The sequence below is a fragment of the Girardinichthys multiradiatus genome, chromosome 21, assembly GCF_021462225.1.
Source record: "Girardinichthys multiradiatus isolate DD_20200921_A chromosome 21, DD_fGirMul_XY1, whole genome shotgun sequence".
Lineage (NCBI taxonomy): Eukaryota > Metazoa > Chordata > Actinopteri > Cyprinodontiformes > Goodeidae > Girardinichthys > Girardinichthys multiradiatus.
In genome coordinates, this window is record NC_061813.1 from 23,428,257 (window position 1) to 23,446,936 (window position 18,680).

An 18,680-nucleotide genomic window follows, 5' to 3' on the forward strand; every position below is an offset into this window, starting at 1 on the left:
AAATTACTGCCTTCCTGTTTGGTTCAAGATCCTCTGTTGGTCACTTTTTCGTCCTTCAGTTACTCTCCCTTTCCCCGTGTGTTTTTTCTTTAAATCAGTTATCACTCAATATCTGTGTTTATTTGGTTAACAAGTGGGTTTTGTTCTCTGGGCCGTCTGTATTAGCTCAGCCTCAGCTTGATAATGTGCCAAAACACACGTTAGTACTTGCTAATGTGAGGTCACACAGGAGAAAAAGGGAGTTGAGCAAGAAGCTTGTTTTTTTCTCCTTTGTTTTATCACTAAGACTTTGTTCAACAATGGCTTAAAGGGGATAGATCAAGGGATAGTTTGATCACTATTCCTTGATCTGCTCTGACCACTCAAATGCCATTTCAAATGCTAAGAAATCTTACGTTTTTTCTTTCTTAATAAACTCTCAAATGTTTTAGTCTGGAAATGCATCAAAAGACATGTTATTTAATGGGTTTTGTTTTAGTTAGGGATGCCTTGGAGTGCATTGAAAAAGTATTAGCACCCCTTGACCTTTTTCACATTTGGCCACATTGCAACCACAACTTGCATGTATTTATGCTGATTTTATGCGCTGGACCATCATAACGTAGTGAATAATTATAAAGTGGAAGGACGAGAATATATATCATTTTGCAAAGGTTTTACAAAATAAAGTGTGGCATGTCTTTGTATTTATCTCCATTTATTCTGTTACCCTGGAATAACATTCTTGTTGGGTGGTGGCAGCATCATATTTTGGGGATGCTTTTCTTCAGTATAGACAGGAAAAAGTTGGCCGATACAGCTAAAGACGGAGCCATCCTGGAAGAAAACTCGTGAGAGGCTTCAAAAGACTTGAGACTGGGACAGAGGTTCACGTTCTAGCAGGACAATGACCCCAAACACACAGCCAGATCTACAATGGCATGGTTCAGATTAGACTTGGCAGTGTATTGAACCCCAGCTTTATTAGCAATATTCATGTGTCCAAAATGGCAAATGCAGAAGAATGATTGGATGTAGTATTTGGTCAAATATCTTATTTCAGTTATCATGATTCACACTCTGCATGTCTATTATATACTATATTTGAGTAGATCAGTGGATTATATCTTCCCTTAATGTCCACAGCATAGGGATGGGCAATTATCGTATCGTTTATCATTAGCGTGAAAAATTCATTGTGATATGAATTTTGATTTACCGTGAAAACAATGGATTCCAATTAATAATGACAGTATTGTCAGGATTTTTACTTTTATTATTTTCTGTCTTGAAGAAGCCTATTTAAAGATTGGTATACTTTTTTAAAAGCAGTATTTGTCTTTGTTGGGCTTTGACTGCAGTTCACAGCCATACAGCTGCCTAAAAAAGTCTGCAAAGAAGTTGCAAATACTTTTTTATTATCAATTTTAGCCTTATCACAATAAAAACGACAAATTTTCGTGATGAAATTTAAAGTACCATAAAACATATCCACACACACTTGTCATTTAATCTGACTGAGCTATAGCTATTCTCAAAAGACAAATAGGCATAAAGTCTGTCTCTAGATGTGCAAAACTGGTACACATTTATTACAGCGGAAGAGGGTTTTATACATTGTTGAATCATGGGGTGGTTGAATATGAATATATGTCATCCATTTTAGATTTCTGGCTTTAAAAACATTTGAAAATCACATATCCTCCTTTTTAGAAATCTACACTACTATGTGTCGCTCTGTCATATAAAATCCCAATAAAATGCATTGACGTTTGTGGCTGAAACAGGAAAAAGTGCGGAAAATGTCAAGGGGTATACATGATTTTTGCAAGGCATTATAGGTGTCATAGTCACTAGACAGAAAATCATGGAATCGACCAGTGAAAGCCTCATCGGTGCAGCTCTAATTGTGACAAATGTTTCTGATGGATATGAGACAATCATCTTCCTGAGTCAATATTTTACTTTTTAATTATTGATAGCAATCACTGTTGAAGAGTGAAAGTGTAGTATGATACATTGAAGATTTTAATTACTGACTGTTTTAATGCCTAATTTCATGCTTTAGGTGGACTTCTGGCAGCCCAACAGTGCTTCTCTAATTCATCAAAATGCCACAGTGGATGTTCATGCGAAACAAAATGACACACAAGATCTGCATGCCCGATTTAAGCTGGAAAGGATCAAATATCGGTAAGCAGACTGCATGCATACCTTTAGCTTTATGAAAGTTCCCAAAACTTAGTGCTGTCCTGTTTTTTCATGAAAAAATCTAAACCAGTTGTACACCAAGTTGTACACAGCCTGACAGACACACATCTGTTCTCCTAAAGTTATTGAAATTACGTGGCTTTCCTGCAGACATGAAATATGATTTTCATATGCAGAGATGGCCATGGCTTGTATCCAAAATCTTTAACATGGCTTCAAACCCCTCTGCCTGGCCATTTCACAAAGCAACTCCTTCATCACTGTTTGCCCTCCCCCCGTGAAAATTAACGCAGCAGTGACGAAGCTATGTGAAAGCGACCACAGCCAAAAAGGCTTTCATTGTCTCCATGGGGAGAAATTTCAGCTCTGAGCATGAGATCGGCTCCGTGTGTCGGAAATCTTTCGAACCAAGTTTATCTTGCAGTTGGTTGGTTTTGATGATGCAATTGGTGTTTTCTGCAATGAAATGTTAATGCTTTAATGGACATACCCGCATGGATGTGATGACAAAATATCACATCATCTGTATCTTTTTGAGTGGGGAAGTCAAGAAAAAACTTCAAACCCAAAGAGTCCTTTAACAGATGTCAATAATTATAGTATGACTTTAATTTGTCCTGTCAGACACAACTTATGATGCATAATTAGTGTTATGAAAGAACCAACACAAAAACCTACCTAATCCACATCTTCATGCCAATATCGTCATATGCCAGTAAACCGGGAACTGTAGGGTATTATACCAATGTTACACTCTTGCATTAGTTAAAGCTTTGAAACAATTATACAGACTTAGAAATGTTACTTTAAGCAAATGTCAAACCCTGGTGCAATATAGTTGCCTCGGCAACAACATTGCACCCTCTATCTGTGTGGCCTCCCCAGAATGCAGAAGAGAGAGACACATAGCAGGGCTCTGTTGGGAATAAAGGGCGTAAAAACAAAAAACATAACCATGAAGGAAGGCACTAACAGAAATAATTAAAAAAATATATATTTTATAGATATATCAAGTATTTAAAGACTTGTTTAAGTAACCCATAATCCCAAAAACCAAAGTCCAGAAAAAAAACAATCTCAAAGAGCTAAACCAAAGCAAAAAGTTCCCTCCATCTCTAATATGAGGAACTAAGCAACAACCACCATCTTCATTGCCAGAGCTAACCAAAAAGGTGGGGGAAAAACAACATAAAACCAAAATTCACTGTAAAAGCAGAACTGCATACTTTTAAGGATATTTCATAAATTGTCAAAGGGGTTGAAATCTGGCCCAGTCCAGAAGCTAAATGCTTGCCTGTTTAATCTATTCAAAAACCAATGCTTATGTGTGTTTTGGGTCATAGTTCTGTTGTGTTCAGTTGTGTTCGAGTTTCAACCATCTTACTGTTGATTTGATGAGAAGTTAAAGAATTTGGAGGTAATCCCACGTCTTTAGTATTGTATCCACACTGTGCAATGCAGTGTGGATGCAATGAAACAGCCCCACAATATGATACTGCCACCACCGTGCTTGACAGTTGGTACAGGGATCTTAGGCATGAAAGCCTCTTCTTGTAGAATTTCTTCTATGACGGCACAATGATCCCAAACACACCTCAAAACTGCTCTTGGAAGGTTTGCTGAATTACCTTTCCAATGTCTTTACCTTAACTTTATTGGAAATTGCTTAAAAGCTAGGTTGAGGCCATAAAACCAACCAGTTTTAATGAGCTCTACCAATTTAGCCGAGAAAAGCCAGAATGGTATCAGAAGGTTGATGATAGCAACAAAAAGTGTGATTGAGATGCAGCTAAAGAACTTCAAACCAACTATTATTGGAAGTGTATTTATACATCGGAAACTGTGATATATTTAAACTACTAGGTGCATTCAATTTTGTATTTAAAATTTGTTGAAGTTTTTGTTCAACTCTGGAAAAAAAAACAATTCAAATGAACCATTAAAGGCCCACCAATAAAGGCATACATGTGGCTGATGAGTTTAAGTAAACCTCTGATCAACCGTTTTTTGCAAACATGTTAAAACTGTACTGGTGGGGTTGTTGTAGCGGGTTTTCTATTATGTGGATCTTGTTTGTCTCCCTGTTTCCACCTCCTACAGGGTGTTTATCTCCAATCTGCAGAAAGAAATTGAAAAGCAGACAGGATATCGCTCCTCTCGCAAGCGGAGGTCAGAGTCTCAGTATGACTACGAGATTTACCACTCGCTGGAAGAGGTGGGTGTAAGCCCCCCTGTCACTGTCCTGTGCTTATGCACCATTGACAAAACAAACATGTTTTTTAAGATATTCTCCTGCTTCAAGTTACTCTCCTCCTCATGCAACACTCTTTCACTCTTGGCTTGCACTCTCATAAGTGCTTTATACACAGGTCTATCATCCATCTGACTGGAAAAAACATGAGACAGGAAGATACTGAGAGATTTATCTACACCTTCTCTGTGAAAATTACATTTTCAGACTCATGCACCACTGTGTGTCTGCAGAGACACATTAAATGAAAAACACAATTTAAAACTACAGAGCATTTTTGGGTAATTGAGAATTCCCTCATTATTTTCTGTGCTGCAGATTCAGAACTGGATGTTTGAAATGAACAGAAGTCACCCTCAGCTGGTTACTATGTTCTCCGTCGGGAAGTCATATGAAGGAAGACCTCTTTATGTGTTTCAGGTAGGAGAAAACAACAATCACACAGAAATGACAGAGAAAAGGTGCATTCAAAGATTATCGTGTCCTGACAAGGATTTTTGTCCTGTCAGCTAGGAAAGAGAAGCCGTCCACAAAAAAAATCTGTGTGGATTGACTGTGGCGTTCATGCCAGGGAATGGATTGGACCTGCTTTTTGCCAGTGGTTTGTCAAAGAGGTACTTCTATGTAATCGTCTGCAGATTTCATTAATGAATGGATGTTTAAACCTTCATTCTTTCAGGCAATCTCTGATATAAAGGATCTTTAACAAGGCCGTAGCTGTTAACTTGTCATGCATAGCTATCCTGATGCAAACATGTCTTTTACACCTGTAATACTGATTAAAACATTTACACAGGTTCCATCTCACAGTTTTACATGCATTTTTCATGCTATTATGCTACCCTGGACACTCAGTCTCCTTGGGTTGTTGGGCCTCAGCTTCAATCTTTCCAAAACCAACATCTGCAGCTCTGACTCGTCTCCCACTCGTCTTTTTTCAGCAGTTCTCTCCTTGGTGCATGTGACCAAAACAGCTCACATGGCATCATTTTGGATTTGCTTGGATTGTCAACCATAAAGACCCAAACGTTGAGCTGAATAGAGGGTAGGGCCAGTGACTTGCTTGTCCTATTTGTCCCATTAGTGATTTCATTTGCACCATTAGTATGATTGTTGTGACTACAACTTAGGCCCTGTGCTTCTACTAAACTACTTGTCCCCAAAAAGACCAGCAAGTCATTTTTGACAAGTTTTTAAACCATAGACAAAGCAGAAGTACTTCCAATTCAAAGCTTATACTCCGTATTAAACAAATGAATCTTTAATTTTGACTTAAAAACACTGAGTGAATATGCCTTCCTGATATCTAGAGGTAGATTGTTCAATAGTTCTGGTGTCTGATAAGAAACTGTTCACTCCCACGCTGTGTTTTTGCAAACTCTGTCGATGCTTAACAAATAATTACCCTATGAAGGCAGCGGACATGCTGGTGCTTACAGGATCACCAGCTCAGACAAATTCATAGGTACAACCTCTATTTCTAAGCCAGTGTAGAGATTCAAAACTTAAGTGACCTGTGAATATTTACTGGTGGCTATGAAAAATCCTTGCTGCTTGATAAACTTGATAAAAGAGCATTATAATAATCTAATCTTGAAGAAATAAAGGTATGACTTTATTATTTTATCTATTACAGTTAAAGTAACTTTCTCCACCCCAAAGATTTTGGGTAATATCAAAAGTACTACTTCCCTACCAGGATACATTTATAAGGTAAATCTCTACCTGTATCGGTGTGTTTTTACCCTGGTGGAAGCAGTTGAAAAGAAGCAGGGTTAATTATGTTTCTAATTATGCTTCTGCTTGCCTTAAAAGGTTCCTGAAGTGGAAACGGGCTTTTAGTCTCAATTATTTTCTCTGAAATGAAAGCCAGACCAGCACCGGACGCTGCAAGAATATTTATTTCCCCCACCTTTTTTATATACCATTTGTTCCCCAGATGGATGGGAATAGAAACACAGTAAGAGCCAGAAGAAAAAAGGATTCAGAGTTTATGTAAATTTAGAGGCCTGTAAACTGTTCTGAAGAATTTGTTAATTTTGTTGTGCATAAAAATTGGAGAGGCGGGAACAGTTCGGTTCATGTTTTGAATTTCTTTACCCCCTTGCAAAAATATTTGTCAGATCATTTTTCATTTTTGTGTTATTAATTAACCAAAATGATTCATTAAATAGTGCAAAATGTTGAATCTTTATTATTTTTAGTTGACAACTGTATTTAATGTGTGGTTGAATATGAGAAAGAGTCCTGCTGTATATACTGTTGTAAGTAAGTATGTAAAATATATTTATATAGTACCTTTCACAGATAAAAATAAAAAAAATGTTATGCAAAGAAATTGAAGGTCTGCTCTGCTGCCACTTGTCAGTGACACAAAACCACAAAGATCTATGCGTGGTACTTGCCCTGTCAACTGGGGCATCCCAGAAAAGTTTTTCCCATTTTTGTTTTTTTACTCATAGCATTTACTTTTTTACATTTTGTCCCATTACAGCCAAAACATTCAATATCTTTTAGTGGGAGTTTATTTGATAGACCAACACTCAGTATTGTATGATTATTAAGTAGAGGGACAATCTTTTAAAAATAGCTCAAGTGTTTTTATTCAGTTTTAAAGTCTTGCCAGAGCTTTTAATTGGATTTAGATCCAGACTTTGACTAGGTCATTTCAACACAGTAATAAGTTGTGAAATTGTAGCTCTGGTTGTATGTTTATGGTTGTTTTTACTGCTGGAAGGTGATTCTCTGCCTCAGTCTGTATTCTTTTTCAGCCTCTAATAGGTTTTATTTCAGGATTATCCTGTATTTGGCTCCATCAATCTTTCCATGAACTCTGACCTGCTTCATTGTCCCTGCTAAAGAAAAGCATCCCCACAAAAAGGCCAAAAGGTTTAACTTTAGTCTCATCTGACCAGACAGCCTTCTTGCATATGTTTGCTCTGTCTTCTAGATGGCTTGTAGCAAACTGCAAAGGGGATTCTTATAGCTTTTAAACCATGACGTTTTTCTTGCCCCTCTTCCATAAAGGTCAGATTTTTGGAGTTCACGCTCTTTGGCCTCTTTTCCCAACCTCTCATCTTTTGGTTTGCCGTTGTACCATACTTTTTCCATTTTCAAATAATTGTCTAACAAGGTTGGATGTTATACTCTAACCTAACTCTGCTTTAAACCTGTGTTCCATGGTCTTCAAGAATACATTTGTTCACTAATGTTCTCTTAGGCCTTCACAGAACCGCTGGAATTAGGCTGGGATGAAATTGCACAGATGTTGCCACTATTTATTAATTAGGTGACCTTTGAAGGGAATTGATGGCATTGTAATGTATTTAATGTATCAGTAAAAGTGGCTGAATCCCACATTTTTAAAGATTTTATTAGTAAGAAATTGGTCCCTTCCAAATGAGACGTGAATGGAAGAGACACCTGGGCGAAGGGAGCTATGATTATTGCTTTAGTGATATAATTTAAACCTGATGTTTACATAAATGTGAAACACTGCATCTTTTCATTGGTAATTCCTTAAAGCTCCTTTTTGGCAGACATGTTCTCTTCTCAAAGGGCATTTTAGAGATTGACTAACTTATTACAAGTAATGCAAAAAGAAAACTAGAACCAGGTGTAGGAAAGTAAAATGCAAAAAAAAAAAAAAGCAAAATCAGATGAAACAAACCAAGGAGCAGAATTAGAAATCAACCGGCATAACAGGGGAGTGAAAAGCAAATGGCAGAACGAAATTAAATCCACAATTAAATAAAACCAAGCGTTAGAAACAGTCAGTCAGTCAGTCAGTCATTTTCTACTGCTTATTCCATAGTGGGTTGTGGGGAAGCTGGTGCCTATCTCCAGCAATCTATGGGCGAGAGGCAGGGTACATCCTGGACAGGTCGCCAGTCCATCGCAGGGCAACACACAAACAACCACGCACAAACTCATTCATACACCTAAGGACAATTTAGAGTGACCAATTAACCTAACAGGCATGTCTTTGGACTGTGTCAGAAGTCACAAGATTTTCATTAAATGTTTCTAATGCGTTAGAAACATTTAATGAAAATCTTGTGACTTCTTACAACAGTAAAGGTAAAAACATGACCTACACGTTGGGTGTGATGTAATAACGGTGCTAGACCACTGGAGGTCAGTGTCCCGTTTCTCTTTAAAGCTGCGGCACATCAACCATGGCCAAAAATTTGCAACCTGACCTTTAACCTAGGCCTATGTTTGTCTGCAAAGGAAATGCAAGAACAGTTAGCCTAGTGATCTGAGCACCTAACTCAAATCCTCATTATTAGTCAGGTATAAATAAGACGTGTCTTTAGATTTAAAGCTGGTTACACAATGTAAAGAGAAGCAAACTGTTACCATAATAATAAACCATGGTTTGTTATTTAACTCTCAGATGAGTCAAATGCATTTTTTTTGCATGCTTTCAGGCACTCAGCTCATACAAGTATGACTCCGTGATGACACGGCTACTCAACCAACTTGACTTCTTTATCATGCCTGTCTTCAATGTGGATGGATATCACTTCAGCTGGAACACGGTACAGGATGTTCTACAATTGGTTTTCTCATTTTTTAAAAGAAGAACGAAACTAGTGTCTCTGTCCCGTCCTCCTATTCATCCTTAGACTCTGCAGGAGTGTTTTTTCTTTTAAAAGGGAGTCGTTTCTTTCTACCAAAATAAATAAACTTATACATTTAAGTAAATGGGTATCCCTGAACAAAATGGTAAATGGATGGGTGTGCAAATTCACAAAGAGGCCAAAGTGATCTGGAACCAAACTTTTCTATTCAAACTAAACTCAAAAACTGAATTTGTTTATATATTTTTCATTTTTGTTTTCTGATACTCAAAGTTTAAACAGATTTTCTCAGACTTTTAAAGCATCTTTTAAAAAATTGTTGGAGTTGTTCCCTAAACTCCTGCGTGCTCGTTTGTTTGGTAAAGCTAAGACATCCTATACTGTTGCTAATAAAATAAAGTAATAAAAGAACACGGAGACTGCGCAGTCTTTAGATGCCTGTACAGGGAGAAGCTCGTCTCGTTTTCTGAAACTTCCGATTACTTCCCCAAGAACAGCAGTCTTTATTCAAAAGCCAGGCGTATACTTGTACATGAAAAAACACACATTTTAATCGACTGTTTGATTTCATATCTGGAGCTGTCTGACACCCATTCAGCTGACTTTTCGACACTTCCTGTTTTTCTATTTTTGACCTTTATTTACATATGTAGAAATATAAAAATATCTGTTGTCACTGGGCAAAAGTAAGTCTTACATACAGAAATATCTTGTTATCACTGGGCAGAAGTTATCTAAGTCAAACACACACAGGAGCCTGTTAGCAGACCTCCACTAAATTACACAATACATTTTATTTCACACATTATTAAACATACTTAAGCATAGCCATACCAATCCTATAAGCATAGCATGAATATTTTCCAACACAACTGCCTCCCTGCTCTTAGATGTGCTGAATGATTAAACTTACTGCTTGATGGATTGTTTTGGGGAAGATAGACTCTAAAATTGTTGTAATTATTTTCTGTAGGATCGGTTCTGGAGGAAGACTCGCTCCAAAAATCACAAGTTCCACTGTCGAGGAGTGGATGCCAACAGAAACTGGAAGGTGAAATGGTGCAGTGAGTTACTTTTTCAAGTGTTAAGAAAATAAGTTGAATGGAACACTCATGGCAGGATGGACAGGCTGCAAATAACTAAATTAACTGACATGTTGTAGCCATCATAAATAATATATGTAAACAGTTTGTATCTGCTAATTAGAGAGGAGCTTATCTGTTGTTTTTGGTGGATGTTGCCAGATTGCTTTACATATATCTGGAATGTACACAAAATAAATCAAAACAAAAGATTTCATTTTCTTGCATTTCCAGATGAGGGCGCTTCCTCCCATCCGTGTGACGACACCTACTGCGGTCCCTTCCCCGAATCTGAACCCGAAGTCAAAGCAGTCGCCAAGTTTCTGCGCAAGCACAAGGAGCGCATGAAGGCGTACATATCCATCCACGCCTATGCGCAGATGCTCCTTTACCCGTACTCCTACAAGTACACCGCAATCCCCAACTTTAACTGTGTGGTAAGAAGCCCACCATCTCACAGGCTGCACCACCATCACAACCACAGATGTCAATGAGTTTCATTTGGATTTTATCTGAAATGAAAAGCCAACTGTTTTCACAAATCTAAAAAATGTGATGTCTAGTTGTGTTCAGCCATCAATACTTTGTCGAACAACTTTTAACTATCTCTCCATCAGTTTTGCACATGTAGAAACTAAATGTTGTGCCAATTCTTTGCAAAGTAGCAGAAGCTCTGTTAGATTGGATGGAGACTGTCTTTGAAAAACATGAACATGAATATGTTTTGATCTAAACCTTTCCACTGTAGCTCTGACAGTTTGTTTGGAGTCTTTGTCCTGCTGGATGATGAGCCTCTGCCTCAGTCTCAACTCTTGTACAGCCTCTAATAGGTTTTCTTTCAGGATTGTCCTATATTTAGTTCCATCTATCTTCTGATCATCTGGTAACAGTTTCCCAATCCCCGCTAAAGAAAAGCATCCCTATAGTGTGATACTGCCGCCACCATATTTTACCATGGGGTTAATGCCTTCAGGGTGATGTGCAGTGTTAGTTTTCATCCACAAATAACAATTAGCATGTAGGCCTGATTCCATCATATGGCTTAAGGATACCTGAAAATAGGATTTATTGTGGCTTTCTTTCAACAACTGCTGATTTTGTGCAAAAACTTGATTTGTGGAGTTGTCCTGTCAGCAGGTTATCCCATCTAAGCCTAGGATCTCTGCAGCTTCTCCAGGGTTACTATAGGCCTCTTGAATGCTTCACTAATTATAGCTCTACTTGACCAATCTGTCCCTTAACATGAGGCCGAGTCTAGACCAAATCTAGATAATATCATGACCAAGAACAAGGCTTTGAGGGAGGCGGGATCAATTCCAAGACCAAACCACTGCGACACCATTTTCAAACAGCTGCTGTAGTTATGATAATGTAGTTGTTGGTGCGAAGATCAATAGCAAGCGATTTTAAAACATTCTAGACTAACAGGTTGCACTTAGTGCGGCTATCTTTTTCAATCAGGTGCATAATATGTAAATGAATCCTAATTTGTAAATAAGCACACCCTTAGCTACATTTCACTAATCGATTTGGCAAGTTGATAAGTTAAACAGACACACCAGACAACCCGGAAGAGTGCAAACATCCAGATGAAGGTAAACTGATTTCATATTAGCTTCAGGCAGAGTGAATGAAGGAGACAGGTCGAGTTGGAACTTAGTGTTCTTTTTTTCTTTGTATTGTACAGTCAGAAAAACCTATGTAAATTTGCATCAAAAATGTTTCTCTCTCTTGTTTTCTCATCACTCTGATCCTCAGTGCCTGGGGGCACAGATGCCAGCGCTGAAATTTTTAAAGTAAAACAAATTTCAACGCAGCCAGGAGTTTCACACTAAGATGCATTAAAAAAAAGAATGCTGCAGCACACCCGAGACAAGACCAAGACTTTGCAAATGTGGTACCAAGACCGGTCTTTAGACCAGGATCAAGACTGGTCTCAATTACCACAACACTGGAGCTTATGTGCATCCAGTAGTGGTAGTTTTGCCATTATACCACACCTTTTCCATCATATGTTGATGGATTATAGAGAGCTCAGTGAAATGTTCAAAGCTTGTGATATTATTTTACATCCAACCCCGGCTTTGTTCTGCTGTGTTCCTTGGTCTTCATGATGCTGTTTGCTCAAACCTCTCAGGCCTTCAGAAAAAGAGATTTATTACATACAGGTAGATTCTATTTGCTAATTATGTGACTTCTGAGGGTTGTTTGTACTGGATTTTATTCAGGGGTAACAGATTAAAGGGGGGACTGACTTAAAATGCATGCCATAAATTCAATGAAAGGTTGTTTTCCCAGGAGTCAGCTGCTCAGAATGCAGTGGCAGCGCTGTATTCTGCATATGGAGTGAGGTACAGATACGGACCTGCCTCCACAACCTTGTGTAAGTTATGTTTTTTTCATCACAATTTTAGAGTTTTCCAAAAAGAAGCAACATTGGCGGATTACTATATAAGAATAATATAAGAAATGTCAGATTTTATTAATAATTTCAACCATTGCGTTTTATTTACTTATTGCAGATGTTAGCTCCGGCAGCTCTATTGACTGGGCTTACAGGAATGGGATTCCCTATGCGTTTGCATTTGAGCTGAGGGATACGGGTCATTTTGGTTTCCTCCTGCCTGAGTCACTGATCAAGCCCACCTGCACTGAGACCTTGAGAGCCGTGAAAGCCATAGCGTCGGGTCTGCTGAAGAAGTGCAACACAGAGAAGAACAGATTTCCATATATATGAACAATACTCTTGTTGAATTTCTAACTCCTCCCAGACGTTATTGGGTGAAGAACTCAAAAAGACATCCAGCAAATTAATGTCATTGATTTGTTTTGATTTTGCATTTAGGAAATGGTCATGGTGGCCTCAGAGTGCCTGTATAAAATTATTTTTCACAGCAAATGGTAGGGATGTGAGCACTTGACAAGCTATGGTGGCACTTTGAAAGTCAAATGAAAAATTACTTTTGATATTAAAACAATTAAACAACCTGTCCATTAATTGTATGTATGTTTGTATGTGATTATATATTTCAAAATTGTATTGAACCTAACAGCGGATACTAACCGCAAATTTACTAATACATAATATAGGCAGAAGTATAACCTAGTATCAACCCACCCCTTCTCCTGTGATATTATTCCCATCACTATCTATCAATGAAAACATACTTAATTTCATACAAATGTTATACAAATGTAAAAAAATAAATATATATATATAATATATAATAAAAAAATATAGATATATACATATAAAATATATACAGGTCCTTCTCAAAATATTAGCATATTGTGATAAAGTTCATTATTTTCCATAATGTCATGATGAAAATTTAACATTCATATATTTTAGATTCATTGCACACTAACTGAAATATTTCAGGTCTTTTATTGTCTTAATACGGATGATTTTGGCATACAGCTCATGAAAACTCAAAATTCCTATCTCACAAAATTAGCATATCATTAAAAGGGTCTCTAAACGAGCTATGAACCTAATCATCTGAATCAACAAGTTAACTCTAAACACCTGCAAAAGATTCCTGAGGCCTTTAAAACTCCCAGCCTGGTTCATCACTCAAAACCCCAATCATGGGTAAGACTGCCGACCTGACTGCTGTCCAGAAGGCCACTATTGACACCCTCAAGCAAGAGGGTAAGACACAGAAAGACATTTCTGAACGAATAGGCTGTTCCCAGAGTGCTGTATCAAGGCACCTCAGTGGGAAGTCTGTGGGAAGGAAAAAGTGTGGCAGAAAACGCTGCACAACGAGAAGAGGTGACCGGACCCTGAGGAAGATTGTGGAGAAGGGCCGATTCCAGACCTTGGGGGACCTGCGGAAGCAGTGGACTGAGTCTGGAGTAGAAACATCCAGAGCCACCGTGCACAGGCGTGTGCAGGAAATGGGCTACAGGTGCTGCATTCCCCAGACCTGGGCTACAGAGAAGCAGCACTGGACTGTTGCTCAGTGGTCCAAAGTACTTTTTTCGGATGAAAGCAAATTCTGCATGTCATTCGGAAATCAAGGTGCCAGAGTCTGGAGGAGGACTGGGGAGAAGGAAATGCCAAAATGCCAGAAGTCCAGTGTCAAGTACCCACAGTCAGTGATGGTCTGGGGTGCCGTGTCAGCTGCTGGTGTTGGTCCACTGTGTTTTATCAAGGGCAGGATCAATGCAGCTAGCTATCAGGAGATTTTGGAGCACTTCATGCTTCCATCTGCTGAAAAGCTTTATGGAGATGAAGATTTCATTTTTCAGCACGACCTAGCACCTGCTCACAGTGCCAAAACCACTGGTAAATGGTTTACTGACCATGGTATCACTGTGCTCAATTGGCCTGCCAACTCTCCTGACCTGAACCCCATAGAGAATCTGTGGAATATTGTGAAGAGAACGTTGAGAGACTCAAGACCCAACACTCTGGATGAGCTAAAGGCCGCTATCGAAGCATCCTGGGCCTCCATAAGACCTCAGCAGTGCCACAGGCTGATTGCCTCCATGCCACGCCGCATTGAAGCAGTCATTTCTGCCAAAGGATTCCCGACCAAGTATTGAGTGCATAACTGTACATGATTATTTGAAGGTTGACGTTTTTTGTATTAAAAACACTTTTCTTTTATTGGTCGGATGAAATATGCTAATTTTGTGAGATAGGAATTTTGGGTTTTCATGAGCTGTATGCCACAATCATCCGTATTAAGACAATAAAAGACCTGAAATATTTCAGTTAGTGTGCAATGAATCTAAAATATATGAATGTTAAATTTTCATCATTACATTATAGAAGGTAATGAACTTTATCACAATATGCTAATTTTTTGAGAAGGACCTGTATACATATATATCTATATGTATATATTTTATATATACATATATATCAGCTTTCCGTTATTTTTTTTATTAAGACTGGGTTAGGATACCTATGCTCATGTTTGCTGCAGAGAAGGTACATTTACTCTTGTAGATTGGAGGCAAAAAAAACTACTTTCCCCCAGTTTTCTACCATCTTCATCTAGTTTGGAGGTCTTAAGTAGCAAACCACAACAGCAAGAGCAGAAACAAAGTCAAAAATGATTTCCCATTCTGTTTATTCAAACATATGGTACAACAATTTTCTTAACAGTAATAAAACATGATCCACACTGAATGCAGTTACTACAGTGTATGAGGAAAAGGAGTGACAGGATATAGGCGGATTACACTGAGGCTGCAGTGTGTAGGCACTGGAGCTTTGCTTGGACAGCCAGTTGTTCAGAAGTACTCAATAGGGTCATGGTGGCTCTTGGCGAGTTGAATATCGCTCAGCTCTACTTCCCCTCCGTTACATGGGAGCTTCTGCCAAACACGTATGTGAAGATGATCATCACCCCCAACATGGACCTGAGAAAAGATAAAACAGTTTCTACCACACTCACGCAAAACGATTCATATTACTTTAACTTTTCTCACTCTGTCACAGCAACAACCATTAATGTCATTTATGAGGATTATGTTACAACCTGACAAAAAGTGTAAATTATTGCTTTAACAATCTCCATGTTAAAGTATGGTGGTGGCGGTGTTATGCTATGGGGATGCTTTTTTCAGCAAGGACAGGGAAGCTGATCAGAGTTCAAAAGAAGACAATTGGAGTTAAAATACAATAGTCAATGTAAAGCCAGAGCTACAATCGAATGGTTTAGATTAAAGCATATTGATGTGTTGGAATGTCCCAGTCAAAGTCCAAACCTTGATACAGATTCTGTGGCAAGAGTTAAAAATGTATGCTAAGACCCTATCCATTCTGACCAGGTTTAAGCTATTTTGCACAAGAAACAATGGACAAAAACTTCAGTCTCCAGACATGCAAACCTGGACGAGATGTACCCCAAAAACTAGCAGCCGTAACAGCATCAACAGGTGGTTCTTCATAGTATTGACTTCGGGGAGGCTGAAAACAAATGGCCACCGCACCTTTTACATTTTTATTTGTTAAAAAAAAGTTTAATCTTGGTAGTAACAATTAGAAAAAACAACAAACAAATTGCAATGACAAATGATAACAAAGCAATTGTTCCATCTCTCATAGTCCCAGTCTGAAGCCGGTCTGGGATTAGACCAGACAAACCAATAGGTGCTCCATGCATGGCAGTGAATGTGTCTTACCAGTTATACCTGTGCAACTGTGTCTCCAGTCGGGGTCATGTCAGCTGACTAATAAGGAAAGGACTGAGTCATGGCAGATTCACAAAAAATAAAAAGTATTTCTAAGCTCATGCTAACTTCTTAAACTGGTATTCTGCTGACTGCTGTCACCTGCAAATAAAACAGTAACTACCGTTGACTACTCCGCACAGCCCGACTTTAAAACAACCAAACTATCTATTAAAAGTTAAAGGGATGTTTTTCCAAAAAATCTCTTCTCCTATGACCAGACTTTAACTCCATTATCATCTCCATTATTGCAGCTACAGACAGTGGTCCCAGTTAGAACAAGTATCTACCTTTATGAAAAAGTTGGTCCCCGCTACGAGTTGGCTCTTGTAGCTCTTGGCGGTGAAGACATCATAGGTCTTCCCTGCTTTCTGCTCCACATGAGGCTTCACCTGAAAAACAATAAGAGCCACAGAAAAAGCCCCGACAGGAAGGATTTGAGTATTCTGCTTTTAAATTCCGGGTATTTTTAGCCAGAGACACGTTTTTTACTTACTTTATCACAAATCTGCTGAACTCTCTCATCGGCGTCCTTTACGTCTGAGGTGCCTCCACACATCGGCATGATGACAAGTCTTTCTTTATGCGAACAATTACCGAAAACCGAGCAAAACTAGCCTGTATTTTGTCTGTGAGGCGTTTAAGTTGAGTCAGTAAAACGCATGATTCAGAACTCTGGAGCGTACCATCATCAAAATGAGGAGGGGGGTGTTTTTATTTTCTTTATATACTGATCGGGATGTCGACAAATGAACAAAAACATGCATTGGTTCATTAAAGAATGCTGAAACTGTTTATATTTTGTCGATTTAAGCTTTCTACCCTTTATTAAAGGCACAGGCCTTCTACCTTTCACATGTTTCACCCCTCTTATTCGTGTGGTTCAGTCTGAGGAGCGGCTGCATTGCTGGCAGACAGCGGGCGCCGGGCTGAGATTTGGGACGCAGTTCATTTACAGAGAAGTCAAAATGGTAACAGTGGAATGGGGAGTGAAAGGAGCTTTGGAACAAACATGAGTCATTGAGTAACCAAAAACCTCCCTCAGTTCTCCTTCCCCTTTCCCGTTTGTCCTATTTGATTTACAGATTTGTCCTGCAGAATACCCCTGGTAGGTAAATATAAGGCCTTGTCTCACCACGGTGCATCTCTTTTCAGTGTATTTTGTATTTTGACCCCAGGAATAAGGTGTAAAAAACCAGTGGGGAAACAGAAGTACATCAGCAATTTCAAGAAAACCATAAATTTTCAGGTTTTGTCAAAGACCCTCAGTTGGATTTAGGTCTGAACTTTGACTGGGCCATTCTAAGCAATGAATATGCTTTGATCTAAACCAGGGGTCTCCAACTGATGTCAGCTCAGGGGCTGGGGTTCTGCAGGTTTTAGATGTTTTCCTGCGCGAACACATATGCCTTAAGTGGTCGAATTAGCTCCTCAGCAAGTCATCCACTTCTACAGGAGCCTGCATTTTTTGATTCAGGTGAAATGAACCAGTGAAACATCTAAAACATGCAGGAATCTCGACATTGAGAAGTGGCTTTAGACACCACTGATCTCAACCATTCTATTGTAGTTTTGGCTGTATGTTTAAGGTTGTTTACCAGAAATGACTATCTTTCATGTCCCTGCTGAAGTAAAGCACCTCCACAGCATGATCCTGCCCCAACCAGTGGTGTTCAGGGTGATGTGCCGTTTTAGTTTTCCACAAGCCATTGCATTTTGCATGTTGGGCAAAAAGTTCAGCTTTGGTTCCATCTGACCAGATAACCTTCCACCACATGTTTGCTGAGTTCCATGACTACTGGAAAAATGTGAATGTGTGTTCTTGTTGGCTTTCTTTTAACAACAGATTTCTTCTTGCCTCTTTTCCATAAATCCCAGATTTGGAGGGTGAACAACTAATAGTTGTTAAACATATTCTTCCACCTGAAGAATATATCTAACCAACTGCTCCAGAATTAGTATGGATGGGCATGTCTTGGTGGGTATGTAGTGTCCCATATCCTTTCCTTTTCAGATGATGGATTGAACAGCACCACACGAGATATTCAATGCTTTTTTGCTATGTCTTCTGCCTGACTTATGACAAACACAAAACAGGACTTCTTATAGATTTCTTCAAATAATCAAGTTCACAAGTAATAGTTGTCCAACTGACAGATTTCCCCACCTGAGCAGTGCAATGGGAAATGTTCTAAGCTTGGGATGTTTTTTATACCCTAACCCTGTTTTAAACTCCACAGCTTATCCGGGACCTATTTACTGTGTTTGTTAGTCTTCATGATTGCGTTTGCCACGCAAGGTATATGATATTAGTGCATGAGGCTGATGAGAACACATAACAGGGTAGACCATTGCAACATAATGACCCAGAAAGCTTAA

The 18,680-nt window shown here is 38.8% G+C and overlaps 2 protein-coding genes across 2 annotated transcripts in view; one reads left to right on the forward strand and one right to left on the reverse strand.

The window, feature by feature from the left end:
* cpa6 (carboxypeptidase A6) overlaps positions 1 to 13,101 on the forward strand; it is a 29,497-nt gene extending 16,396 nt beyond the window's left edge. The window contains exons 3-11 of the mRNA XM_047349198.1: positions 2,048 to 2,172; positions 4,291 to 4,405; positions 4,760 to 4,861; positions 4,951 to 5,055; positions 8,875 to 8,985; positions 10,001 to 10,091; positions 10,344 to 10,546; positions 12,408 to 12,492; positions 12,632 to 13,101. Coding sequence (XP_047205154.1) covers positions 2,048 to 2,172; positions 4,291 to 4,405; positions 4,760 to 4,861; positions 4,951 to 5,055; positions 8,875 to 8,985; positions 10,001 to 10,091; positions 10,344 to 10,546; positions 12,408 to 12,492; positions 12,632 to 12,846 — 1,152 coding nt within the window. The 3' untranslated portion in view covers positions 12,847 to 13,101. The remainder of the gene's footprint in view (positions 1 to 2,047; positions 2,173 to 4,290; positions 4,406 to 4,759; positions 4,862 to 4,950; positions 5,056 to 8,874; positions 8,986 to 10,000; positions 10,092 to 10,343; positions 10,547 to 12,407; positions 12,493 to 12,631) is intronic.
* A 2,078-nt stretch (positions 13,102 to 15,179) lies between these two features.
* On the reverse strand, positions 15,180 to 16,964 carry cst14a.2 (cystatin 14a, tandem duplicate 2). Its single transcript, XM_047350588.1, has 3 exons — positions 16,798 to 16,964; positions 16,592 to 16,693; positions 15,180 to 15,488 (listed from the first exon to the last, which is right to left on the reverse strand). Exons 1-3 carry the CDS (start codon positions 16,864 to 16,866, stop codon positions 15,360 to 15,362), a joined length of 300 nt encoding a protein of 99 aa, XP_047206544.1. The 5' UTR covers positions 16,867 to 16,964; the 3' UTR covers positions 15,180 to 15,359.
* Between the last annotated feature and the right edge of the window lie 1,716 nt (positions 16,965 to 18,680).

Bases quoted from the DNA above. Each gene is read 5' to 3' on its own strand.
- cst14a.2 (XM_047350588.1), bottom strand. From the start codon at position 16,866: ATGCCGATGTGTGGAGGCACCTCAGACGTAAAGGACGCCGATGAGAGA. The intron at 16,694-16,797 runs GTAAGTAAAAAA...ATTGTTTTTCAG, and splicing joins TTCAGCAGATTTGTGATAAA to GTGAAGCCTCATGTGGAGCA. The intron at 15,489-16,591 runs GTAGATACTTGT...ATCTTTTCTCAG, and splicing joins GGACCAACTTTTTCATAAAG to GTCCATGTTGGGGGTGATGA.